The 25,328-nt window shown below is 42.5% G+C and overlaps 1 protein-coding gene across 1 annotated transcript; it reads right to left on the reverse strand.

The window, feature by feature from the left end:
* si:ch211-257p13.3 (kinesin-like protein KIFC3) lies at nt 1-24,997 on the reverse strand. The gene is made up of 19 exons (XM_062991577.1): nt 24,879-24,997; nt 22,525-22,621; nt 19,630-19,796; nt 19,254-19,506; nt 15,683-15,834; nt 14,759-14,824; nt 14,529-14,666; nt 13,891-14,088; nt 11,968-12,141; nt 11,635-11,782; nt 10,535-10,665; nt 6,235-6,346; nt 5,955-6,136; nt 3,877-3,981; nt 1,910-2,040; nt 1,670-1,787; nt 1,448-1,577; nt 615-844; nt 1-126 (listed from the first exon to the last, which is right to left on the reverse strand). The coding sequence occupies exons 1-19, from the start codon at nt 24,975-24,977 to the stop codon at nt 1-3; spliced, it is 2,757 nt and encodes a 918-aa protein (XP_062847647.1). The 5' UTR covers nt 24,978-24,997.
* Nucleotides 24,998-25,328: the final 331 nt, after the last annotated feature.

Genomic DNA, 25,328 nt, shown 5'->3' on the forward strand with positions numbered 1-25,328 from the left:
TTAGTTCTCACACTGATTTGCGCTCTCTATTTTCCGTGCGGCCGGGCCCAGCTCCACTTTACATACACGCTGCGCAAACTTCAGCGAACACAGAGTCTCTTCAGCGTTCCTCTCCAGAGAGGAAATCTGTAAGATAAAGAGCGGGTACAGGTAGTAAGGTGGAGAAAATTTAAATGTTTAAATACTTTAAACACTGATAAGCCAAAACATAGCTAGACAGCACCCCTTGTTGTTTCGTGGATACTTAAACCCCATTATCTGGCAATAACAATTTGGTTCTTATCAAGTACTCAGATCTTTATGCTGATCAATATCTTTTGCATTGTGTACTAAGAGTGACTATCATTAACCAAACATTTAAAATATTCCAGACAATAGCATTCAAATTTGTTGTGAAACATGAACTGCCGCACACCTTTTTGTGTACACATGAATTAATTATACACAGTTTGGAAAGTCTCACTCCTGGTCTATAAGGGCTTACAATTTCCACTGCATTGGTCTCCACATTAGTGGGCATTATTTTATCCTATAAATTGTCCACAGTCTTGTTTTTGTAGTTCAATCTCAATAATGTAACTGACTGTAGCAGTGAGTATAAGCACATGCTCTACCTGCACCACCATGGCTGTTTTATTGCCTTTGCCCAGTGAGTCCTGCAGTAGATAAGTGAGACGTGAGTTCCTGAAGGGGATGTGGGTCTGGCGGCCTCTCAGAGCCTGGATCACATCTCCCAATGCTAGCAACGAGCGGTTGATGTTCTGTGCCTCCTTCAGTCGCTCACCCTCCGCCCCGGACTTTGACACGCGCTCTGAACCAGCCAGGTCCACCAGGTTCAATTTACCTAGAGATGCAAAGGATCAAATTAATGAATGAATAGAAGTTGAGCTACAGCTGGTGTTGTAAACAAGATATTATAGTGACCAAAAGTCTTTTAATTCAGATATTATGTAAATGTTTTGTACAATAAGCAAAAACAAATAGAGAATCCCCCCCCCCCAATCTAGTCGCATCCAATTACCCGATTGCATTACGCTTCCTCTCTACTGATGCTGATCCCTACTGCTGATTGAGGAGAGTGAGACTGTCACACACCCCCTCCGACATGTGTGCAGTAGCCGACTGTATCTTTTTCATATGTGGATCAGCTTTGTGTATCGAGAGCCACACCCTGTCCACATTATTCCTCGACTCAGGCGGCATGCAGGCGGCATCAGTCAGCCAGCAGAGGTTGTAATTGCATCAGTTTTGAGGTCTCTATCAGGCTTCCCACCTTGTATGAACAACAGCTGGATGGCAGAGCTGAGTTTCAAACCGACTAAACCATGTGCTAGCATGTTTTACCGCTGTGCCACCTGAGAGGCAGATTCATCAGCATTTCTGCTGAAGTCTTGTTGCCTTTTTCTACATGAAAAAAAAAAAGAAATTTTTTGACTGTGATACTGACCAGATGACTTTGTGCCGGTGGCGAGGTCTGTTCCCTGCACCGTGACTGTGAGCAGAGCATGTGAGCGAGAACTGTGCTGGTTCATTTGTGTTCCAAATGTTATCCGGTTCCTCCGTGCTGTAGCCAAAATCTGTAGAACCACATGAACAGTTATCCAGATGAGACCGACATTTATTCTTAGTAATGAAATATGATCATTATATAAAACATTCAGGTACTCACTTTCTTAATATGCTGAAAGCTCTTGACCTCTATGATCCTGAGACCAGGCACATGAAGACCTGTACCATCAGGGTTAATTTTGATGTCCAACTTCTCTCCATCCTTACTCAGCAAATCTCTGAGGTATACAGCAAAAATCACAGTAGTATTTTATGATGAGCAGCCTTACATGAAAAATAAATCCATTAAATTTTTTCCTACTTTGCTACATTTTCTAGACAGAAAGGGTGCAAAAGATACCTGAGGACCTCATTGTAGATTTCCACTGAACTGACAGTGATCGTGTACGTCCACATGTCCTTCCTTTCCTCGATCTCGTTGAAAAGGTGCTTCAGGGCTCGCTGGTTGATGCCTGGGTTCTCCACAGAACCCTGTACAGTAAATCACCTTGTAAATTCTGTGTAAATGTATAAATGTATCCATATATCCAGGTAGTCTGTCTACAGAGCTGTGAAAATGAATTGCCTTCTTTCTTTTCTTCGCAGTTTTTGCATGTTTAGCCTAAAATGATTTCAGATTTTCTTTTTCTATTTTATTTATGCATTTTCTCCCAATTTAGTGTAGTCAGTTTGTCTTCTGCTGCTGGGGGATGCCTGATTGCAGTCGAGGTGGGTATATTGCTGCTCATGCCTCCTCCGACCCGCACGCAGCCCTTAGTAGAACCCTTTGTTTGTTTATATGGATTTTACTGTCATGTTTTACACTTCGGTTACATTCATGACAGGAACGGTAGTTACTCATTACACAAGACTCATCAGTTCACAAGGTTATATCGAACACAGTCCTGGACAATTTAGTGTCTCCAAATCACCTCACTTGCACGTCTTTGGACTGTGGGAGGAAACCGGAGCTCCCGAAGGAAACCCACGCAGACACGGGGAGAACATGCAAACTCCACACAGAAAGGACCCGGACCGCTCCACCTGGGGATCAAACCCAGGACCTTCTTGCTGTGAGGCGACAGTGCTACCCACTTAGCCACCGTGCCGCCCTGTAGAACCCTTCGTCACCCATGAACTCTGCACAGGTGCCTCTCTACCTGCTAATCAGGATCCTTACACGGCGTTTGAAGACCCCACCCACAGAATCCGAGGAGTTCAGAATCTCGGCGCTGGTGTGCTAGCGGAATATCCCACTGCGCCACCTGGGCGCCTGATTTCAGATAATTTAATAAAACATAGAGAAAATATTGGTACCCCTGCATTGTATGACAATAAACCAACATTCTTTACCAAAAGTCTTCAACTTAAAAAATCTTTAATTTGCACTGAAACAAAAACAAAGGGTTTGAAAATTGTTGAATTCTTGCCTGTTCTACAAACATAGCTTGGACATTTATTGGCAGTTATTGGTAGCCTTTGAAAGTTGTAAGAAATAACTGCTTTATCGTGATAGTTGAAGCAGATTGCTTTGATTTCCAAACCCTATTAATGGAACAGTTGGGAAATTTTGTTCAATCAGTTCATCAGTTCAAAAAGAACATTTCTCAAGCCGCTCAGATGGTGCAGTGGTAAAATACGCTAGCACACCAGAGCTGGGATTTCGAATACATCGTATCGAATCTCAGCCCTGCCATCATGCTGGGCTGGGTGGCTACATGAACAACGATTGGCTGTTGTTCATAGGGTGGGATGAGCCGGACCAGGGTTCCTCATAGCTGGTGCAATTACGACCTTTGATGGCTGATTGATGATGCCTGCGCAGAGTTGGAGAATAATGCTGATCATGGTGTGGCTCTCCGTGCACAAGGCTGATCCGCATATGAAAAGATGCAGTCGGTAGTGCACAAGTGTTGGAGGGGGCGTGTGTCTGTTGCGAGGCTCCTCAGTCAGCAGTGGAAGGCTGTATAGGTAGAGGTGAAGCGTAATGCAATCAGGGCATTTGGATATGACTAGATTAGGGGAGAAAATTGGGGGGAAATTTTGGAGAAAAAGAAAAAGAAAAGAACATTTCTTAGTGCTAAAAACCAAATTATAAAATATTATTTTGCTTGCTTACTTAATAATTCTTACTTGCTTTATAATAGCAGGTACAACAAAAAATGACTTCTTTTGTTATTAGTCCTGTGCAGTTATTTTATTTACTGGTAAGTAAAGCCATGTGTGATGTGAACTGATCATTAAACGCTTGATAAATATTGTAACTTAATAAAAGAGAACATATCGCCCAGAAAGCACCAGTCATTTTACATCAATAATTTACAGTACCTCCATCGTGTACGTTTTCCCTGAGCCTGTCTGACCGTAAGCAAAGATGCAGACATGATATCCATCAATGCAGGAGGTAATCAGGGGCTCGATTTCTTGAAACACCTAGAAAATGAGTCAGACAGAGTGTACATAAGAGATAAAGTAACTTTCATGTTTACAGAATTTTATTTGCAGTCTTTGTCCTTTGTGAAAACCAGCCTGATAAGTCTCTACAGAATCCAGCTGGCCCAAAATATGTGGATACACCCTGTAATTAAATTGGCTATGCCACCTTACCTGTTGCTGATATGTGCATTAAATCATGCAGCTGTTAATCAATGTCATCAGAAAATAATGGAATGAGAGAATAGAGTGAACTGAGGGACTTGGTGTCTTTCATCTTGACACTCTTGTACAGTTAAAACACTGAAGCTGCCACGGCTAAAAAACTAATTGGATAAGGAGCATCACATGAACATACATCAACATGAAACACAGAGCGGAGGTGAGCTGTTGTGTTCCAAATACCATCTTAAGTACTAAATAGTGTGCTAAATTCGTTTTTGACCAACTTGACGCTTCTGTTTCAAGCACACTGTATAAGATTTTGTGTGTGGATTGAGACACAGTCCTCCAGTTTTCCAGCTGTGTCTATTTGCACCATGTCCAGCCTGATGCAGTGAGCTTTATAAATTGTGTATATGAATTGGGGCGGCACGGTGGCACTGTCGCCTCACAGCAAGAAGGTCCTGGGTTTGATCCCCAGGCGGGGCGGTCCGGGTCCTTTCTGTGTGGAGTTTGCATGTTCTCCACGTGTCTGCGTGGGTTTCCTCCAGGAGCTCCGGTTTCCTCCCACAGTCCAAACACATGCAGTCAGGTTAACTGGAGACAGTGAATTGCCCTATAAGTAAATGTGTGTGTGTGTGTGTGTGTGTATCTGCCCTGCAATGGACTGGCATCCCATCCAGGGTGTTACTCTGTGCCTTGCGTCCATTGAAAAGCTGGGATAGGCTCCAGCACCCTCACGCAACCCTAATTGGATAAGCGAATAAGAAAATGAATGAATGAATGAATGCATTTAAATTATGTTGAGTTATTGTATGCATTCTTTAAAACTGTCCTCATACTGTAAGGATTTACTTTATATTTCATAATAAGGGTGCGACCATAAATGGTAGTGAACTCCAGCAGTTAATTGATGTGTTAATTGAGGGGTTATAATGTTATAAAAGCCAATAATAATGTCATTTGTTTTGGAGTAAGATGTTTAATCAGTGTATATGGATGTGATTATGATGTCCATATACACCGATCAGCCATACCATTAAAACCACCTCCTTGTTTCTACACTCACTGTCCATTTTATTAGCTCCACTTACCATATAGAACCACTTTGTAGTTCTACAATTACTGCCTGTAGTCCATTTGTTTCTCTGCATGCTTTGTTAGCCCCCTTTCATGCTGTTCTTCAATGGTCAGGACTCTCCCAGGACCACCACAGAGTAGGTATTATTTGGGTTGTGGGTCAGCATTGCAGTGACACTGACATGGTGGTGGTGTGTTAGTGTGTGTTGTGCTGGTATGAGTGGATCAGTTTTTAAACACCTCACTGTCACTGCTGGACTGAGAATAGTCCACCAACCAAAAACATCCAGACAACAGTGCCCCGTGGGCAGTGTCCTGTGACCGTGTGGATAGAGTGGATAGTGAGTGGACACGGTATTTAAAAACTCCAGCAGCGCTGCTGTGTCTGATCCACTCATACCAGCACAACACACACTAACACACCATCACCATGTCAGTGTCACTGCAGTGCTGAGAATCATCCACCACCTAAATAATACCTGCTCTGTGGGGGTCCTGACCATTGAAGAACAGGGTGAAAGGGGGCTAACAAAGCATGCAGAGAAACAGATGGACTACAGGCAGTAACTGTAGAACTACAAAGTGCTTCTATATGGTAAGTGGAGCTGATAAAATGTACGGTGAGTGTAGAAACAAGGAGGTGGTTTTAATGCTGCTATACTGTATACATTACGACAGGGAGCAGTAAAATAATTCCTGTATTTATCCGAAAAGAAACATATTCCTCTCACCTCCTCCTGTGTAGCCTGAGGGTGAAAGACTTTGTCCAGCTCGAAGCCTTTAGCTTTCCCTTTACTCAGGACAGTGAGAGCAGATTCATTATGTGGGTCTGTGGTCACTGCAACCGCCTGACTGTCATCATGCTGGTCCTCCTTCAGCACCGGTTTCACACGGCACAGAACACGGATGTTGCCTGATGATGGAAGCACAGAGTCAATTTTATTATCAAGAGGAGATCTCCATTAGCTTATGTTTTAGCATACAAGATTAGGAACACCATGTTCAGGCTACCTTTCAGCTCCACCAACTGCTCGTGATACTTTCTGCGAAGAGCAACCTCCTTCCTGTATTTCTCCAGAAGATCCTTATTGGCCTCTGACATTTCATTTATTGCTGCTGATATCTGGGAAATGACGACACATGAATAATTCTGAATATGAAAGAAACATTAAAGATACATTAACAGCATTTAGTGGACGTTTTTATTAAAATTGATCTACTGTTATGACTGAATACCATGCAAGCTGCATAGCTGATGGTTAAGGGCCTTGTTCAGGAACCCAACAGTGGCAACTTGGTGGTAGTGGGGATTGAACTGGCAAGCTTACATTTACATTACATTTTTGACATACAGTGTATTACAAAAGTGAGTACACCCCTCACATTTCTGCAGATATTTAAGTATATCTTTTCATGGGACAACACTGACAAAATGACACTTTGACACAATGAAAAGTAGTCTGTGTGCAGCTTATATAACAGTGTAAATTTATTCTTCCCTCATAATAACTCAATATACAGCCATTAATGTCTAAACCACCGGCAACAAAAGTGAGTACACCCCTAAGAGACTACACCCCTAAATGTCCAAATTGAGCACTGCTTGTCATTTTCCCTCCAAAATGTCATGTGACTCGTTAGTGTTACTAGGTCTCAGGTGTGCATAGGGAGTAGGTGTGTTCAATTTAGTAGTACAGCTCTCACACTCTCTCATACTGGTCACTGAAAGTTCCAACATGGCACCTCATGGCAAAGAACTCTCTGAGGATCTTAAAAGACGAATTGTTGCGCTACATGAAGATGGCCAAGGCTACAAGAAGATTGCCAACACCCTGAAACTGAGCTGCAGCACAGTGGCCAAGATCATCCAGCGTTTTAAAAGAGCAGGGTCCACTCAGAACAGACCTCGCGTTGGTCGTCCAAAGAAGCTGAGTGCACGTGCTCAGCATCACATCCAACTGCTGTCTTTGAAAGATAGGCGCAGGAGTGCTGTCAGCATTGCTGCAGAGATTGAAAAGGTGGGGGGTCAGCCTGTCAGTGCTCAGACCATACGCCGCACACTACATCAAATTGGTCTGCATGGCTGTCACCCCAGAAGGAAGCCTCTTCTGAAGTCTCTACACAAGAAAGCCCGCAAACAGTTTGCTGAAGACATGTCAACAAAGGGCGTGGATTACTGGAACCATGTCCTATGGTCTGATGAGACCAAGATTAATTTGTTTGGTTCAGATGGTCTCAAGCATGTGTGGCGGCAATCAGGTGAGGAGTACAAAGATAAGTGTGTCATGCCTACAGTCAAGCATGGTGGTGGGAATGCCATGGTCTGGGGCTGCATGAGTGCAGCAGGTGTTGGGGAGTTACATTTTATTGAGGGACACATGAACTCCAATATGTACTGTGAAATACTGAAGCAGAGCATGATCCCCTCCCTCCGGAAACTGGGTCGCAGGGCAGTGTTCCAGCATGATAATGACCCCAAACACACCTCTAAGACAACCACTGCTTTATTGAAGAGGCTGAGGGTAAAGGTGATGGACTGGCCAAGCATGTCTCCAGACCTAAACCCAATAGAACATCTTTGGGGCATCCTCAAGCGGAAGGTGGAGGAGCGCAAAGTCTCGATTATCCGCCAGCTCCGTGATGTCGTCATGGAGGAGTGGAAAAGCATTTCAGTGGCAACCTGTGAAGCTCTGATAAACTCCATGCCCAGGAGAGTTAAGGCAGTTCTGGGAAATAATGGTGGCCACACAAAATATTGACACTTCAGGAACTTTCACTAAGGGGTGTACTCACTTTTGTTGCCGGTGGTTTAGACATTAATGGCTGTATATTGAGTTATTTTGAGGGAAGAATAAATTTACACTGTTATATAAGCTGCACACAGACTACTTTTCATTGTGTCAAAGTGTCATTTTGTCAGTGTTGTCCCATGAAAAGATATACTTAAATATCTGCAGAAATGTGAGGGGTGTACTCACTTTTGTGATACACTGTATACAGTGGGGTCAAAAAGTATTTAGTCAGCCACTGATTGTGCAGGTTCTCTTACTTAGAAAGATGAGAGAGGTCATCATAGGTATACTTCAACTATGAGAGACAAAATGAGAATAAAAAATCCAGGAAATCACATTGTAGGATTTTTAAAGAATTTATTTGTAAATTATGGTGGAAAATAAGTATTTGGTCAATAACAAACAAGCAAGATTTCTGCTCTCACAGACCTGTAACTTCTTCTTTAAGAAGCTCTTCTGTCCTCCACTCGTTACCTGTATTAATGGCACCTGTTTGACCTCGTTATCTGTATAAAAGACACCTGTCCACAGCCTCAAACAGTCAACCATGGCCAAGACCAAAGAGCTGTCGAAGGACACCAGGAAGAAAACTGTAGACCTGCACCAGGCTGGGAAGAGTAAATCTACAATAGGCAAGCAGGTTGGTGTGAATAAATCAACTGTGGGAGCAATTGTAAGAAAATGGAAGACATACAAGACCATTAATAATCTCCCTTGGGGTCAAGATCTCATCCCGTGGGGTCAAAATGATCATGAGAACGGTGAGCAAAAATCCCAGAACTACACGGAGGGACCTGATGAATGACCTGCAGAGAGCTGGGACCAAAGTAACAAAGGCTACCATCAGTATACACACTACGCCGAGAGGGACTCAAATCCTGCAGTGCCAGGCGTGTCCCCCTGCTTAAGCCAGTACATGTCCAGGCCCGTCTGAAGTTTGCCAGAGAGCATATGGATGATCCAGAAGAGGATTGGGAGAATATCATGTGGTCAGATGAAACCAAAATGGAACTTTTTGGTAAAAACTCAACTCATCGTGTTTGGAGGAAGAAGAATGCTGAATAAACACCATACCTACTGTGAAGCATGGGGGTGGAAACATCATGCTTTGGGGCTGTTTTTCTGCAAAGGGGACAGGGCGACTGATCCATGTTAAGGGAAGAATGAACGGGGCCATGTATCGTGAGATTTTAAGCCAAAACCTCCTTCCATCAGTGAGAGCATTAAAGATGGAACGTGGCTGGGTCTTCCAGCATGACAATGATTCCAAACACACCGCTCGGGCAACGAAGGAGTGGCTCCGTAAAAAGCATTTCAAGGTCCTGGAGTGGCCTAGCCAGTCTCCAGACCTCAACCCCATAGAAAATTTGTGGAGTCCGTGTTGCCCAGCGACAGCCCCAAAACATCACTGCTCTAGAGGAGATCTGCATGGAGGAATGGGCCAAAATACCAGCTACAGTGTGTGCAAACCTGGTGAAGACTTACAGGAAACGTTTGACCTCTGTCATTGCCAACAAAGGTTATGTTACAAAGTATTGAGTTGAACTTTTGTTTTTGACCAAATACTTATTTTCCACCATAATTTACAAATAAATTCTTTAAAAATCCTACAATGTGATTTCCTGGATTTTTTTTTTCTCATTTTGTCTCTCATAGTTGAAGTGTACCTATGATGAAAATTACAGACCTCTCTCATCTTTCTAAGTAGGAGAACTTGCACAATCAGTGGCTGACTAAATACTTTTTGGCCCCACTGTAGCAGACGCCTTTATCCAAAGCGACTTACATTACAGTTACAGTATACAGTCTGAGCAACTGAGGGTTAAGGGCCTTGCTCAAGGGCCCAACAGCAGCAACCTGGCAGTGGTGGGGCTTGAACCAGCGAACTTCTGATTACTAGTCCAGTACCTTAACCACTAGGCTACAGCTTGCCCCGCAACCAGCAACCTTCTGATCACAAGTCCAGTACTTCAACCACTAAGCTATGACTGCCCTTAAAATTGTTCACCTATTCAATGCAAGCAATTGAGGGTTAAGGGGTTAACAGTGGCAACTGGCTGTGGTGGGGCTTAAACCAGCAAACTCCCGATCACTAGTCTATGGTGAAGGTCACCGGCCCGCCTAATTGAAAGCATTGGGTGCCAATCCATCGCAGGGCGATCCACACTCATTGGCATGTTACTGGTACTAGAGTACCTGTGAAAAAAACCTCTTGAAAGACACACCAAACTCCCAACAGACAGGGCCCGGGGGCGATGATTGAAACAGTTACCCATGGCCCAGGTGGCTTGTGGTACCTGCACTAGCTGCTAATGCTTTTTCAATGTGGAACCACTTTCAACCCTGATTAGCATCAGTTAGCAAATTAGAGATGTATCATGCTATGCTAGTTTCTATGCACAATAGAAGACAAACCAGTTAACAATAACAAACACTGGCCAAGTTGTGGTGTAGCCAAGTTCATACCGTTTGCAAATCTATACACATGTCTTTTTCCTCCACACATCATTTCTACTTGCCTGTTTCTTGGCTTCTTTGATGGCTGATCCATAAAATTCAGAAAAATTGCGGACCTGGCCGCGTAGACTGGCATAGTCTGTCTTCATGGAGCGCAGGGTGGGAGGAAGAGCGTTCAGACGCCTCTGTAAATCTGTGATAGGAAATATTCGAAATTACTTTTTAAGGCATTTATTTTATGATCAAAAGTATATGGACTAGGGAAGTAACGATACACTCTACCCATGATGCAATACGATTCACGGGTTGGGCGGCACATTGGCTAAAAGTGGGTAGCACTGTTGCCTCACAGCAAGAAGGTCCTGTGTTTGATCCCCAGGTGGGGTGGTCTGGGTCCTTTCTGTGTGGAGTTTGCATGTTCTCCCCGTGTCCGAGTGGGTTTCCTCCGGGTGCTCCGGTTTCCTCCCACAGTGCAAAGACATGCAAGTGAGGTAAATTGGAGACACTAAATTGTCCATGACTGTGTTCAATTAAAAAAAATAATAAATAAAATATTGTATTTGTGCTTATATTTTATTTATTTATATAAAGAATGAATACCCTTTTATTTCTGAGGTAGGTACAAACTATGCCAAATAATGCTCACTGTGTAAAAAAAAAAAACTAAAATGAAAATTAAAAACAAATCCAACATTAAATAAATAAATGAATAATACAAATAAATAAATAAAGTATCCTCACATAAATAATTTTTGCCTGGAAAATCCCCCTACCTGGCAACTTTAAAGTGAATATCGATTCATCTTAAATGAATAACCGATTCAAATCGTGGCACATGTGCATCGTTACATCCCTAATGTGGACACCCACCCACACTCCCCAATTATTGACTTCAATTGTTTAAGCTACACATATTACTTATAGGTGTATAAAATCAATAATAATAAATAAATAAACAAGCAACAGTTTGTGAAAGGTTATTTGCTGTTCCAGCATGATGTCTTTAAAGACGTGGTTTGACACATTTGGCCCAAAAGCAAATCCATTTTAATGTAAATAGTTTTCGAATTGTATGTCCAACAAGCTGCTGGTCATGTGTCCACATACTTTAGTGCACAGCATGACAAGGCTTTAGTATGTTTCAGTGTTTATGCAGACTCACTCAGAAACTGATCCTGCAGACTCTGCAGCTGCTCCTGCGAACAGTTAGCAGCTGCTTTCACAGCCTCGTCTTTCTTTTCCTCCAGATGACCGATCTCCTTCAGCAGCTCTCCCTGCAGCGTCCCAATTTCTCGTTCATACGCAGCAATCTAAATAAAAACACAAGACTGCTTCGTGCCAGCAACTCAAAAAATAGTAATGAGTCAGAGTACACCAAGCTCTCAGAAGCCAGGATGAATCTCACCCTGACAGAGAACATGAGTGTGAACATTGAATAGTGTTGCTGTTGAATAGTGCTGTTTCTTCTCTTGTTTTAAAAAAAGTATAGCGTTACCTTATGCTGAAGATTACAGCTGACTTCATCAGAGCGTCTGATGTTCTCCTCCAGCTGTTTGCATTTTTCTTTCTGACTGGCCAGCTTGCCACTCATCTGCTGGTTCTTCTGTCTGGTTTCAGCCAGCTGTCTCAGAGTCGAAGGTGACTCTACTTCCACCTTCTGAGTGACATACTGCAACCGGAGAAAGTAAAAAAAATTCACTGTGATGCATACCAGTACGCACCAAGAGGCCAGAAGTATGTGGACACCTCCTCTAATTATTAAGTTTAAAAGTTTCAGCCACAACCATTGCAGGTGTATAACATGAATGATAAAAAATCAGTTATATGCTTTTAGGTTTGACCTACCAGAGTGGTTACTCTATGAGATCCAAAAGGTGAAGCAAACACCAGCTAATTTTTTTTGTAAAAAAATGATAAAAGTGTCAACATCTGGTGCCACAAGACTACCTGGTATAATACAATATGTTGAGATTCAGCAGCCATGATTTTTGTGACAGATTTCATTTGATGGCACAAGCTGGTGATTAAAATTTCTGGATTTTCCCCCCTTTATCTCTTTTTCTAGTCATTTATTTTTTTATTATTTTTAAAAAAATGCATTTTCTCCCCTTTTTCTCCCCCTTTTAGCGCGTCCAGTTGCCCAGTTGCATCGTGCTTCCTCTCTGCCTATGCCGATCCCTGCTCTGACCGAGGAGATCGAAGCTAACCCACGCCCCCTCCGACACGTGGGCAGCAAGCCGCATGCATCTTATCACCCACACATTGACGAGTGTTGTGCCACCTAGCGTTGTGTACGGAGAGACACACCCTAAGAGCACTCCTTCCCCATCTCTGTGCAGGCGCCTCTAATCAGCCAGCAGAGGTCATAATTGCACCAGTCTGACAGAGAGAGACCCAAATCCGGCTTAGTCCTGCCCACCTGAACAACCGGCCAATCGTTGTTCATGTGGCCGCTCAGCCTTCAGCCGGCAAGGCAGAGCTGAGATTCCATAAGATGTTCTCGAGATCCCAGTCTGGTTGCAGCGTGTGTTTTTACCACTGCACCACCTGAGCGGCCTTTTCTAGTCATTTTTAATTACCAACTGTGAATCTGTTACCACTTGCCCCCAATCTGATCAAGGAGAGCCGGATCACCACACACCCCTTAATACATGCGTCTAGTTGCCACCTGCCAGTGTGGGTCTCCCAAACAGAGCCAACTCATGCAGACGCCTAGAGGAAAGCGGCAGAGGAAAGAGAACACATCCGACCTTCCCTTACTAAAACACGGCTAGGTTGGTGGCTCTGCCAAGGTTCCGCAGTGGTGTGTTAGTTTATTTATGATGCCATCCTTGTGGCACGGCTCCCTGATTCTTAGCAGGTGGGTATAGTTGACTAAAGCTTGTTACTTGTCTAGTGCAAATTTAAATGCACCAATTTTAAAAACACACGATGATAAAACCTTGATCAGTATTTCTTTTGAAAGGTGAACATCTGCCCAAGTCTCATATTGCTTGCAGTTTCCTTCTTCCTTTTTTTCTAAGATTACTAAGCTACATCTTGCTTTAACCTTCATTAATTTCCCATTCCCTGCATCCCAACAACATGATGCTGCCACCACCATGCTTTACTGTGATTATGGTGTTGATAGGATGATGAGCAGTGTTGACAGTTGTGGCTTACCCAGGCTAATTTTGTAAACTGTTTATCTCTCCTGTGCTTGTGATCATTTCAGCACTTTTAGAGTTACCTTTGGTCTCATAGTAGCTTTTTTGACTAATGCTCTTCCTAGACGGTTGCTGAAAATAATGGGCTATTTTAATAATCCTAAAGTTTAAGGGGGTGAATACTTATTTGATGTACCTTTAACCACTTCTTAAAAATGCTTGTGCACATCTAAATGTTTGCAGTTCTCATTACTAAAACAGATTGCTCTTACTTTCACTGCAGGCTCTTTGCTTCTCTCTTTATCCAGCTCGAGTTGGAGCTCTCTCACCCTTTCGTCCCGTCTTCTGAGCTCCTCGCCCCTCCGCCACTCATCCTGCTCGTTCTGACGCTCCAGTCGTGACAGCTGCTCACCCCGCTGCTGCAGAGAGCTTTCCAGCTGCAGAACACGGCTGCGCAGGTTCTCGTTCTCCTGCGTGACATGTGGCAGAATAAAAGCAATGAACAGAGAGACTAGTTTGTAACATTTAGTTATTTTGTATTTAATGCAGTGGCCCTATAGAAGAGTTTGTTTGTTTGTTTGTTTATTAGGATTTTAATGTCATGTTTTACACTTTGGTTACATTCATGACAGGAACGGTAGTTACTCTTTACAAGATTCATCAGTCATGGACAATTTAGTGTCTCCAACTGACCTCACTTGCAAGTCTTTGGACTGTGGAAGGAAACCCGAGCACCCGGAGAAAACCCACGCGGACATGGGGAGAACACGCAAACTCCACACAGAAAGTACCCAGACCGCCCCACCTGGGGATCGAACCCGGGACCTTCTTGCTGTGAGGCGACATGACTCTATAAAAGAGTCATGTTCTCCATCGGCATGGAGCTTTACAGTGTAGTCTGTGGTGTTACCTTGATGAGCAGTGAACTGGACTGAGATGGAATGATGGAGAGCTGCTGTAGGAGACCCTGAGTCACAGACAAGCTCTGTTTCAGACTCTCATTCTCGGTTGCCAGACAGAGCATCCGCTTTTCTGAGTCTGTCGCTCCCTGAGAAAGAACCAAAGCATAAATTACATTGGAACACACAAATAGCTAACACGATGGCTGTTAATAATGAAAAGCTTAAATTGAAAGCTTACAGATGCGATCCGGAGCTTGGACAGCTCTTCTTCTCGCTCCTCGATGCAGCTTTTAAGCTTGTCAATCTAAGCAGGAGAAATACATATCAGTTCTGGTATATCAACCATAACATTAAAACCACCTCCTTGCTTCTACACTCACTGTCCATTTTATCAGCTCCACTTACCATATAGAAGCACTTTGTAGTTCTACAATTACTGACTGTAGTCCATCTGTTTCTCTGCATGCTTTGTTAGCCCCCTTTCATGCTGTTCTTGCCTGGTCAGGACTCTCCCAGGTCCACTACAGAGTAGGTATTATTTGGGTGGTGGATCATTCTCAGCACTGCAGTGACACTGACATGGTGGTGGTGTGTTAGTGTGTGTTGTGCTGGTATGAGTGGATAAGACACAGCAGCGCTGATGGAGTTTTTAAATACCTCACTGTCACTGCTGGACTGAGAATAGTCCACCAACCAAATATATCCAGTCAACAGCGCCCTGTGGGCAGCATCCTGGGACCACTGATAAAGGGCTAGAAGATGACCAACTCAAACAGCAGCAATAGATGAGCGATCGTCTGGTAAGTGGAGCTGATACAATGGACAGTGAGTGTAGAAACAAGGAGGTGGTTTTAATGTTATGGCTGATCAGTGTATATTTTATACTGGAAAACAGAAATAGTATGTAAACACATTAATGATTGAAAATGCAGACATCTGTGGATGAATAGAAGACTACACCGACCAAACAAAACAAGCAGCACTGAGTGGAACAGTACCTGCTACTGGCAGATGTGCAATCTGGGAAGCATGGAGCATGGAAGGGGGGGGGTGATGGGCTGAAAAAAGCACGGGTGATGTGTGAACGAATGAACAGAATTGTGAAAATGGAACAATGAAGCATTACAGAAAGAGTCGGCGTGAATGTGTGCGTCAGTATTACCTGTAGTTGGAAGGCTTGTACTTTGGAGTGTCGGTCCTGCTCTTTCTGCTCCAGTTGTGAATGCAGGAGGCGCAGTTCACCCCGCAGCACACTCCTCTCACCTTGCAGCCCACACAGAGACTGGACCAACTTATGCAGCCCTGTTGATGTTGCTGCACACACAGATTCATCATATATATTGCTATTTGTCATTATCATATTTAAATTAGGCCAGTATGGGGGCTTTGTATGTAGGCAGCAAGAACGTCCTGGGTTCGATTCCCAGGTGGAGTGGTCTGGGACCTTTCTGTGTTGAGTTGGAGATCCGGTTTCCTCCCACAGTCCAAAGACATGCAGTTATGTGAATAAGAGCTACATTTTCTTGGTGTGAATGTGTGTGTGTGTATATGTCTTGTGATGGACTGGCAACCTGTCCGGTGTGTTTTATACCTTTTGTCCAGTAAATTGTACCCATCACAACCCTGAATAGGATAAAGTGGTGGTAAAAAAGACATTAAATGTATAAATATTCAAATTTGTGCGACATGCATTAAATTCCGCTACATGCACTATGTACACTGATCAGCCATAACATTAAAACCACCTCCTTGTTTCTACACTCACTGTCCATTTTATCAGCTCCACTTACCATACAGAAGCACTTTGTAGTTCTACAATTACTGACTGTAGTCCATCTGTTTCTCTGCATGCTTTGTTAGCTCCATTTCATGCTGTTCTCTAATAGTCAGGACCCCCACAGGACCACCACAGAGCAGGTATTATTTAGGTGGTGGATGATTCTCAGCACTGCAGTGACACTGTTGGTGTGTGTTGTGCTGGTATGAATGGATCAGACACAGCAGCGCTGCTGGAGTTTTTAAACACCGTGTCCACTCACTGTCCACTCTATTAGACACTCCTATCTACTGTAGTTGATCCACCTTGTAGATGTAAAGTCAGAGACGATCGCTCATCTATTGCTGCTGTTTGAGTTGGTCATCCTCTAGACTTTCATCAGTGATCTCAGGACGCTGCCCACGGGGCGCTGTTGGCTGGATAATTTTGGTTGGTGGACTTATTCTTAGTCCAGCAGTAACAGTGAGGTGTTTAAAAACTCCAGCAGCGCTTCTGTGTCTGATCCACTCATACCAGCACAACACACACTAACACACCACCACCATGTCAGTGTCACTGCAGTACTGAGAATGATCCACCACCTAAATAATACCTGCTCTGTGTTGGTCCAGGGTGAAAGGAGGCTAAGAAAGCATTCAGAGAAATGGATGGACTACAGTCAGTAATTGTAGAACTACAAAGTGCTTTTATATGGTAAGTGGAGCTGATAAAATGGACAGTGCATGTAGAAACAAGGAGGCGGTTTTAATGTTGTGGCTGATCAGTGTATGTTTACACTATTTGCATATAAGGCAGCATATACTCATTTAATCCACGCTGACAAACATTAGCACTGGAATGAGTCATACGGTTATCATAGCAGACCACCTTTCCTAAAGTTAGTTTGTAAAATGTAGATGTTTTTTCTTAATTCTATATCCTGTTACTCTGAAGTGGAGATGTCTAGAAGCAACAACAGCTCAGCTGCAAAGTGGCAGGTCACCCAAACTCAAATAATGGGACTTTTGAAAAGAATTAAAAAGAAAACTACAGGCATTAGTGAGGCCCGACATTACTGACTGGCCTCACTAATGTGGCCTGTCATGGTCTTTATGGCTGAAAGTCATTATGGTCAGTGCATGTGACAACAATCAAGCTTTACATAATGCTGGTATGAATGGCAGGGTGGGAGGAAAAAGTGCCACTCAGTCTTTGTTTGCACTTTTCAACCTCATCCCCCACCCCCCACCATCCAAAATACAACGTCATTACTGAGAAGCGTAGTGGTGGCAACATTATGTTATGAGAGTGTTTCTGGCTGCAGCTCGTAAATGTGGCTCCTTGTTCTTTTCTCCTATTTCTGATTCTTCCCTCCATTCAGCCCTGAATATGTACATCCATTATTAACATGAGACTTTTTAAAGTGGTGCTGTGAAAGCAAACATGTTTCTGCATCAAAGCTCTTCACGCTCAGGAGAATTTTCTGAAGTGCTTAAAGACATTTTATTTGGTTTCTTATGAAAGACATGAAATGTGTAAAGCGACAGGTCCGGTTTCCTCAGATATCACTGGGTGCAATGCAGTAACACACCCCAGATGGAACGCCAATCCATCGTGGGGCCTCGGCCAACCACCTTACCCCCTCAGACGTAGCTAATCAAGTGTGTATGTACACGCCAGACCGGCCGTTGAGGATTTGAACCCCTGATCCCAGTAGAAACGGGCAAGTGTAATTTACTGCTGCAGCACCTGAGCATCTCTAAATTGAAGTACATTTGTCTAAAAACTAAATATTGCTATATATTGATATTTTACCTCATGAACATCATTGTTTTGTATATAAATACACATTTATTCCAAACTGATGCCTGCAGTACTGTATTGAAAATGTGACCGAAGCATGTTTACTACAGTTTTACCTTTCCTTTCCCACTTTATAACATTTTAAGCATTGCTCTGATTCATTGTCTGTGGGAATTTGTGCCCATTTAGTCAAATGAGTATTTGTCTGGCTGGGCACAGATGTTGATCAAGAAAGCCTCAGTTGATGTTCCAGTTAATTTCATAGCTGTTCAGTGGGGCTGAGGTCAAAGCTCTGAGCAGAACACTGAAGTTTCTTTAAACTGAGCTTTTGTCATGTCTTTATAGAGCTTGCTTTGTGCACAGTGGCACACTCATGCTGGAACAGAGAAGTTCCTTCCCTAAACTGTTGCTGCAATGTTGAAAGCATATAAATTCCGTTACATAATAAATCTATTAAACCTGTTAGCAACTGTTGTGGCTGAAACTCATGAGTTCTAAAATTATGAGGGCTGTCCCAATACTTTTGTCCATAGAATGTTTCATGCTCTCTACCAGAAAATCCTAAAGAAAAATAATCAGTGTGTTTGGTCTGAGACTTTTCAAGGTGGTTGCAAATGGGACCCAATAATCAAACAGCCAGCCCAGGCCGCTCAGGTGGCGCAGCGGTAAAAAGGTACGCTAGCACACCAGAGTTGGGGTTTCGAATACATCGTATCGAATCTCAGCTCTGCCTTTCCGACTGGGCTGGGCGGCTGCATGAACAATGATTGGCTGTTGATCATGGGGTAAAAAAGTCGGAATAATACACAGAGCTCGTCAGTGTATGAACTCGACCCGTGCGGGTGAAAAATGCAGTCTGTACTGACTGTATGTGCCGGAGGGGGTGTATGTCAGTTGAGAGGCATCCTCAGTCAGCAGTGAAGGGTCAAATCAGTATAGAGGATGCAATTAGGGTAATTGGACACGACTAGATTAGGGGATAAAAAAAATAAATAAATAAATAAAATAAAATAAAAACAGCCAGCCCAGCTTAGATGATTGTTTAACTAATGACCTTTTACTATTGTAATTGATACTTACTGGTTTTAAGTGCAGAAGTGGGTAGAAGCAGGAACAAAACATGTATGCACCACCTCATACTATCCACAGAAACAGAGGCTGTACAGGTTCTCACCGTCGTTGTCGGGTGAAGGGCACTGCTGCTGAGCGATGGCATCCTCCAGGCTGTGGATGACGCTGCTTTTATCTCGGAGGCGCTGGCGATACGAGGTACGCAGGGCCTTCATCTTGCGGCGGTGCTGCACGCGATGCCTGCGTAACTGCACTCGGTACTGCTCCGCCTGCTGCTGCAGCTGCTGCAGGTGTGAGTACTGCTCCAGAAAGCTCAGCAGATGAGACATTACTGCTACCAGAGGAGACTCGGGGACCTGCAGACAGACTTAGTTCCATTACTACTACATTCAACATTTAAATTTGGCACGCGTAATTTAATTATAGAATTCCTAATGATTCTGTCCACAGTTTATGTGATTGTGTAAAAGACATTTTACCTTTTCACCTATATTAGTGTGGACACTGGAAGCTCTTCTCTTTTCTGTTTCCTGTTTGAAAGACAAGAACGCTGCCATTGGGGTCTTAGCAGGAATTGCATAAGTGTCTTCAATATCATCATCTTCGTCACTCAAGGACAGTTCATCGCTGTCACTGCTGCTGCTGCCTGAAAAATAAAATTACAGTCAGTACTATTCATTCTTTCATTCATCTACAGTAACCGTTTCGGGTCACGGTGGGAGACGCTGTCACCCGGACAAGCTACCCTGTTCGGGGTGCCAGCCAATTGCATGCATCCACTTACTTACTCACATCTAGGGGCAATTAAGAGAAACCAAACCGTGATGAGCGTTGTCAGCATTCTTTAGTTTTTTAGGAACTCGGCGTGTTGTGGCTCACAAAGGAACCGCCCTGGAAGAGCGGATTGCCCAAAGACGGCATTTTCCTGAGCTGGATACACCCATAAATCCACTGGTATGCCCAGAGGAGCATAAATTGGTAGGGTAGGGGTTCCACTTGAGTCTATTCTATTTCCAAGGACTGGTTTGTCATGGACGGCCAGAGTAGACTGTCATTTTGTGACATCCGGTTCTCATTTCTGCACTATCCCTTTTCTATCCACGTTCTCTGTTGTGGGTTGCGGATATGTCTTACATTTGATCCTTTGTTTCTATTAATTTGGCTGCTTATTCATTTGTGATTGTCCCCTTTTGTTAGTGGCTTTTTTAATTACTAATGTATTGTTCTATCTTGATTAGATACAGTGTATCACAAAAGTGAGTACACCCCTCACATTTCTGCAGATATTTAAGTATATCTTTTCATGGGACAACACTGACAAAATGACACTTTGACACAATGAAAAGTAGTCTGTGTGCAGCTTATATAACAGTGTAAATTTATTCTTCCCTCAAAATAACTCAATATACAGCCATTAATGTCTAAACCACCGGCAACAAAATTGAGTACACCCCTAAGAGACTACACCCCTAAATGTCCAAATTGAGCACTGCTTGTAATTTTCCCTCCAAAATGTCATGTGATTTGTTAGTGTTACTAGGTCTCAGGTGTGCATAGGGAGCAGGTGTGTTCAATTTAGTAGTACAGCTCTCACACTCTCTCATACTGGTCACTGAAAGTTCCAACATGGCACCTCATGGCAAAGAACTCTCTGAGGATCTTAAAAGACGAATTGTTGCGCTTCATGAAGATGGCCAAGGCTACAAGAAGATTGCCAACACCCTGAAACTGAGCTGCAGCACAGTGGACAAGATCATCCAGCGTTTTAAAAGAGCAGGGTCCACTCAGAACAGACCTCGCGTTGGTCGTCCAAAGAAGCTGAGTGCACGTGCTCAGCGTCACATCCAACTGCTGTTTTTGAAAGATAGGCGCAGGAGTGCTGTCAGCATTGCTGCAGAGATTGAAAAGGTGGGGGGTCAGCCGGTCAGTGCTCAGACCATACGCCGCACACTACATCAAATTGGTCTGCATGGCTGTCACCCCAGAGAGAAGCCTCTTCTGAAGTCTCTACACAAGAAAGCCCGCAAACAGTTTGCTGAAGACATGTCAACAAAGGACATGGATTACTGGAACCATGTCCTATGGTCTGATGAGACCAAGATTAATTTGTTTGGTTCAGATGGTCTCAAGCATGTGTGGCGGCAATCAGGTGAGGAGTACAAAGATAAGTGTGTCATGCCTACAGTCAAGCATGGTGGTGGGAATGCCATGGTCTGGGGCTGCATGAGTGCAGCAGGTGTTGGGGAGTTACATTTCATTGAGGGACACATGAACTCCAATATGTACTGTGAAATACTAAGCAGAGCATGATCCCCTCCCTCCGGAAACTGGGTCGCAGGGCAGTGTTCCAGCATGATAATTACCTCAAACACACCTCTAAGACGACCACTGCTTTATTGAAGAGGCTGAGGGTAAAGGTGATGGACTGGCCAAGCATGTCTCCAGACCTAAACCCAATAGAACATCTTTGGGGCATCCTCAAGCGGAAGGTGGAGGAGCACAAAGTCTCGAATATCCGCCAGCTCCGTGATGTCGTCATGGAGGAGTGGAAAAGCATTCCAGTGGCAACCTGTGAAGCTCTGGTAAACTCCATGCCCAGGAGAGTTAAGGCAGTTCTGGGAAATAATGGTGGCCACACAAAATATTGACACTTCAGGAACTTTCACTAAGGGGTGTACTCACTTTTGTTGCCGGTGGTTTAGACATTAATGGCTGTATATTGAGTTATTTTGAGGGAAGAATAAATTTACACTGTTATATAAGCTGCACACAGACTACTTTTCATTGTGTCAAAGTGTCATTTTGTCAGTGTTGTCCCATGAAAAGATATACTTAAATATCTGCAGAAATGTGAGGGGTGTACTCACTTTTGTGATACACTGTATCTGCAAATGGAAATGGGTTCTATTACCATTCTTCTTGGCCTGTGGGATCTGCCTAATGCTCTTTTGTAGCAAGGTGCGTTTCATTCGCATTACAGTTTAAAAAGAAATTCCAGTGTCCAGCACAGACCCCTGACCTCAGTCCCACCAAACACATTTAGGTTTTAAAATGAATAAGCACAAACTGTCACAGACACCTTTCACAATCTTGTGGAATGTCGTTCCAGAAAAGTGAAGGCTGATACAGCCAGAAAAAAGGCAATTAATGCTTTTGGTCAGGTTTATGCATCCCGTTGCGTCCCTTTGAGGAAACATGACAAAATGCATACTGACAGTTGTATATATAATAAATAAACTTAAGAATACAAACCCTGGTGCCATGTGGCACACACACACTATCTGTTGCCCATCAGTACAATGTGACTATCAATGACTGTGTTTTAAAAATCAGAATATTTAACTAAACACAGAAGTAATGACTGGAATACTTACTTAAATCACTGTTTCTGTCACTTCGCCTTTTCCCCAACTTGGGGGTGTGACGCCCTCTTTTTCTGCTTCCTGTTTCCATAGAAACATGACCAGGCTCCTGAAAGAGCATGTGTGATAATAATGTGATGTGACATTCACACCATAGGCATGAGTGAGATCTGCTCAGGGAATACACTTCTAACCATAGAACACAATGCTTTGCCTTTTCCAAACAGTACATTGTTTTTTGTTTGTACATTAGCATGGATCTAGGTGATTCTGCATATCAATAGTGTTATTTTGATGTAATAAATTGTGTATAAAATGTAATAATATTTTGCATTAAAGTTAATCTGCTAATGATCCGTGTGGCTGCAGGTTATATACCAATGTAGACCTCATAAGGCCACATAATTTATTAAAAAATGAGTGATTTTGAGTATTTACTGATATTGATTGAGTATGAGTATTTACTACCTACTTACCCATTACCCCAGTATAAAAGCAGCAATTCCATTTTTAAAGCAATAAAACATGCTAGCAGAAATTAGCAAAGATCAGCAACTAGCTGCTGCTGCCCTGTATTGTTTGTTCAGCAGGATGTAGACCTCATAATGCAACATAATTTATTAAATAAGTGAAAACAGAGGTCCTTCAGAACCTGAGATTTAAATTTACACACCCCTTTACAAAACGTAATAATTTTTTCGAAAATGGTACCTGTAACAAAACTAACAATCACACATTACAACTTTTTTCTTTTGGATGCATAGTCTAAAAATGTTAAAATATTACTTACATCTTAAATAGTAAAAATAAAACAATTCCAATAGTGATGTAACGATACACTCTAACCACGATGCGATAGGATTCACGATACTGGCTTCACAATAAGATTTTTTCCGGATTTTTTTTAACAAAATGTAATTGAAGACAAATTATGTTTCCTTTTACTGTTTCTCTTAAAAAAAAAAAAAAAATACTGTATTTGTGCTTATCTTTTATTTATCTAAATAATGAATGCCCTTTTATTTTTGAGTTAGGTACAAACTATGCCAAATAATGCTTATTGCGTAAAAACTCAAATACAATTTTAAAACAAATCCAACATTATATAAATAAATAAACTTCCTCTACCTGGCAACTCTGTGAAGTGATGTCAACCAGGTGAGGTGAATAGCGCCAGTGCCCTCTGCTGTTTAAAGTGAATATCGATTCATCTTAAATGAATAACCGATTCAAATCGCGGCTCATGAGCACCGATTTTTAACTGTCTTGTGGTGCATCGTTACATCCCTAAATTCCAATATTAAATATATTTAATTAATAAATATAAACCTAAAAACTATTTATTTTCTTAAAATAAAACTGAGAGCTATTTCCATAAAATACTTATTTACATTTAAATTTTAAGTGATTCACCACTGAAAATGTAATTTAAATGCTAAATGCCAACTAATGTAACTGTGATGTGGAATTGTAAATGCTAACTAATGTAACTGTAATGTAATGTGGAATTGTAAATGCTAACTAATAAGTTGGCATAATTGGCACTATGTAGCCATTAAATAAAATTAAATGAGATTTCTTGAAACTAAACTCATTTATAACTAGTTTGCCGTAACCCTGCTGAAAAAAGAATAAAAAAAAATAAAAAAATAAATAAAAATAAAAAAAGCACTTTGGTTCTAACAGGTTTTAGCAGATTTGTGTTCTTTGACTGCTGTTTTCCTAAACTTGAGACTTCACTATAGAAGCACTTCTGTAAGTCGCTCTGGATAAGAGCGTCTGCTAAATGCTGAAAATGTAAATGTAAAAATGTAAATGTAAAAAAAAAACACCCACAACACAGAACTGCATTAGCTGGTTGCTGGTCTGAAGTGATTTCTGCTGCTAAACTGGATGGTTTTGATTTGATATCTAATTGAAACTTAAATTAGCACTGGCTTATGCAAGGTCATAAACAAAGCTAAGACTCTGTTACAAATAAGGCTAGATGGTTTAATTAACAATAAATAATTTCTATTTAGATCAACACTAAAACATAGAATCCAAATAATACAGCGAGACAGCTGGTCATGGTGGTGACCAGCATTTATGTGTTACACTTGCTTTGCCGGTGGCCTTCCTGCCTTCCACTGTGCTTATGCTTGGCAAGCTAGTGTCCCAGTATTTACTACCTACTTACCCATTAATCCACTATAAAAGCAGCAATGCCCTTTTTAAAGCAATAAAACATTACATGCTAGCAGAAATGAGCAAAGATCAGCAACTAGCTGCTGCTGCCCTGTATTGTCTGTTCAGCAGGACGGGACCTAATATAAATCCCAACTGCAAAGGAGCACATATAGATGTTCTTATGTGTCCATACATACCTTTAGGGGTTCTGCACATGCACCCTCAGGTTCAGCCTCCTCATCCTTTTTGAAGACGGTGTAGAAGATGTAAACCAGCAGAGAGTAAAAGGCGTACATCCTCCCTGCTGTGTCCTTTTCCCAGTCACACAGCCGTGGAAAACACAATCAAGCTCAGTTAAAACATCCCCCTCTGTGCTGGTTCTGCAACACAAAGAGAAACATGATGGTGCTGAGCTTCTCTGCAACGAAATGCATCCAGGTTCTATCCAGATCTTCTACATAACACTGAAGGCATCAATCCTAAATGCTTAAGGAGCCCATAAATCTCTTCAGTGAATTTCTGTACAGGTCAATCCATTGCACCAGATTTTCCTTACTGTGACCAGCCATGGGGTTACCTGTGCTCATATCCCTGGATCAAGCAGCTCCATTAGCATCATCAGCCCTCTCCGTGCTCCACATTGCTCC

The sequence above is a fragment of the Trichomycterus rosablanca genome, chromosome 3 (assembly GCF_030014385.1).
Source record: "Trichomycterus rosablanca isolate fTriRos1 chromosome 3, fTriRos1.hap1, whole genome shotgun sequence".
NCBI classification, from domain to species: Eukaryota; Metazoa; Chordata; class Actinopteri; order Siluriformes; family Trichomycteridae; genus Trichomycterus; species Trichomycterus rosablanca.

Excerpts from the sequence above, each read along its gene's own strand:
- si:ch211-257p13.3 (XM_062991577.1), bottom strand. The coding sequence starts at position 24,977 with ATGTACGCCTTTTACTCTCTGCTGGTTTACATCTTCTACACCGTCTTC. Across the intron at positions 14,089-14,528 it reads CCAGTTCACTGCTCATCAAG|GAGAACGAGAACCTGCGCAG; the intron begins GTAACACCACAG and ends CATGTCACGCAG. Across the intron at positions 127-614 it reads AAACAGCCATGGTGGTGCAG|ATTTCCTCTCTGGAGAGGAA; the intron begins GTAGAGCATGTG and ends TTTATCTTACAG.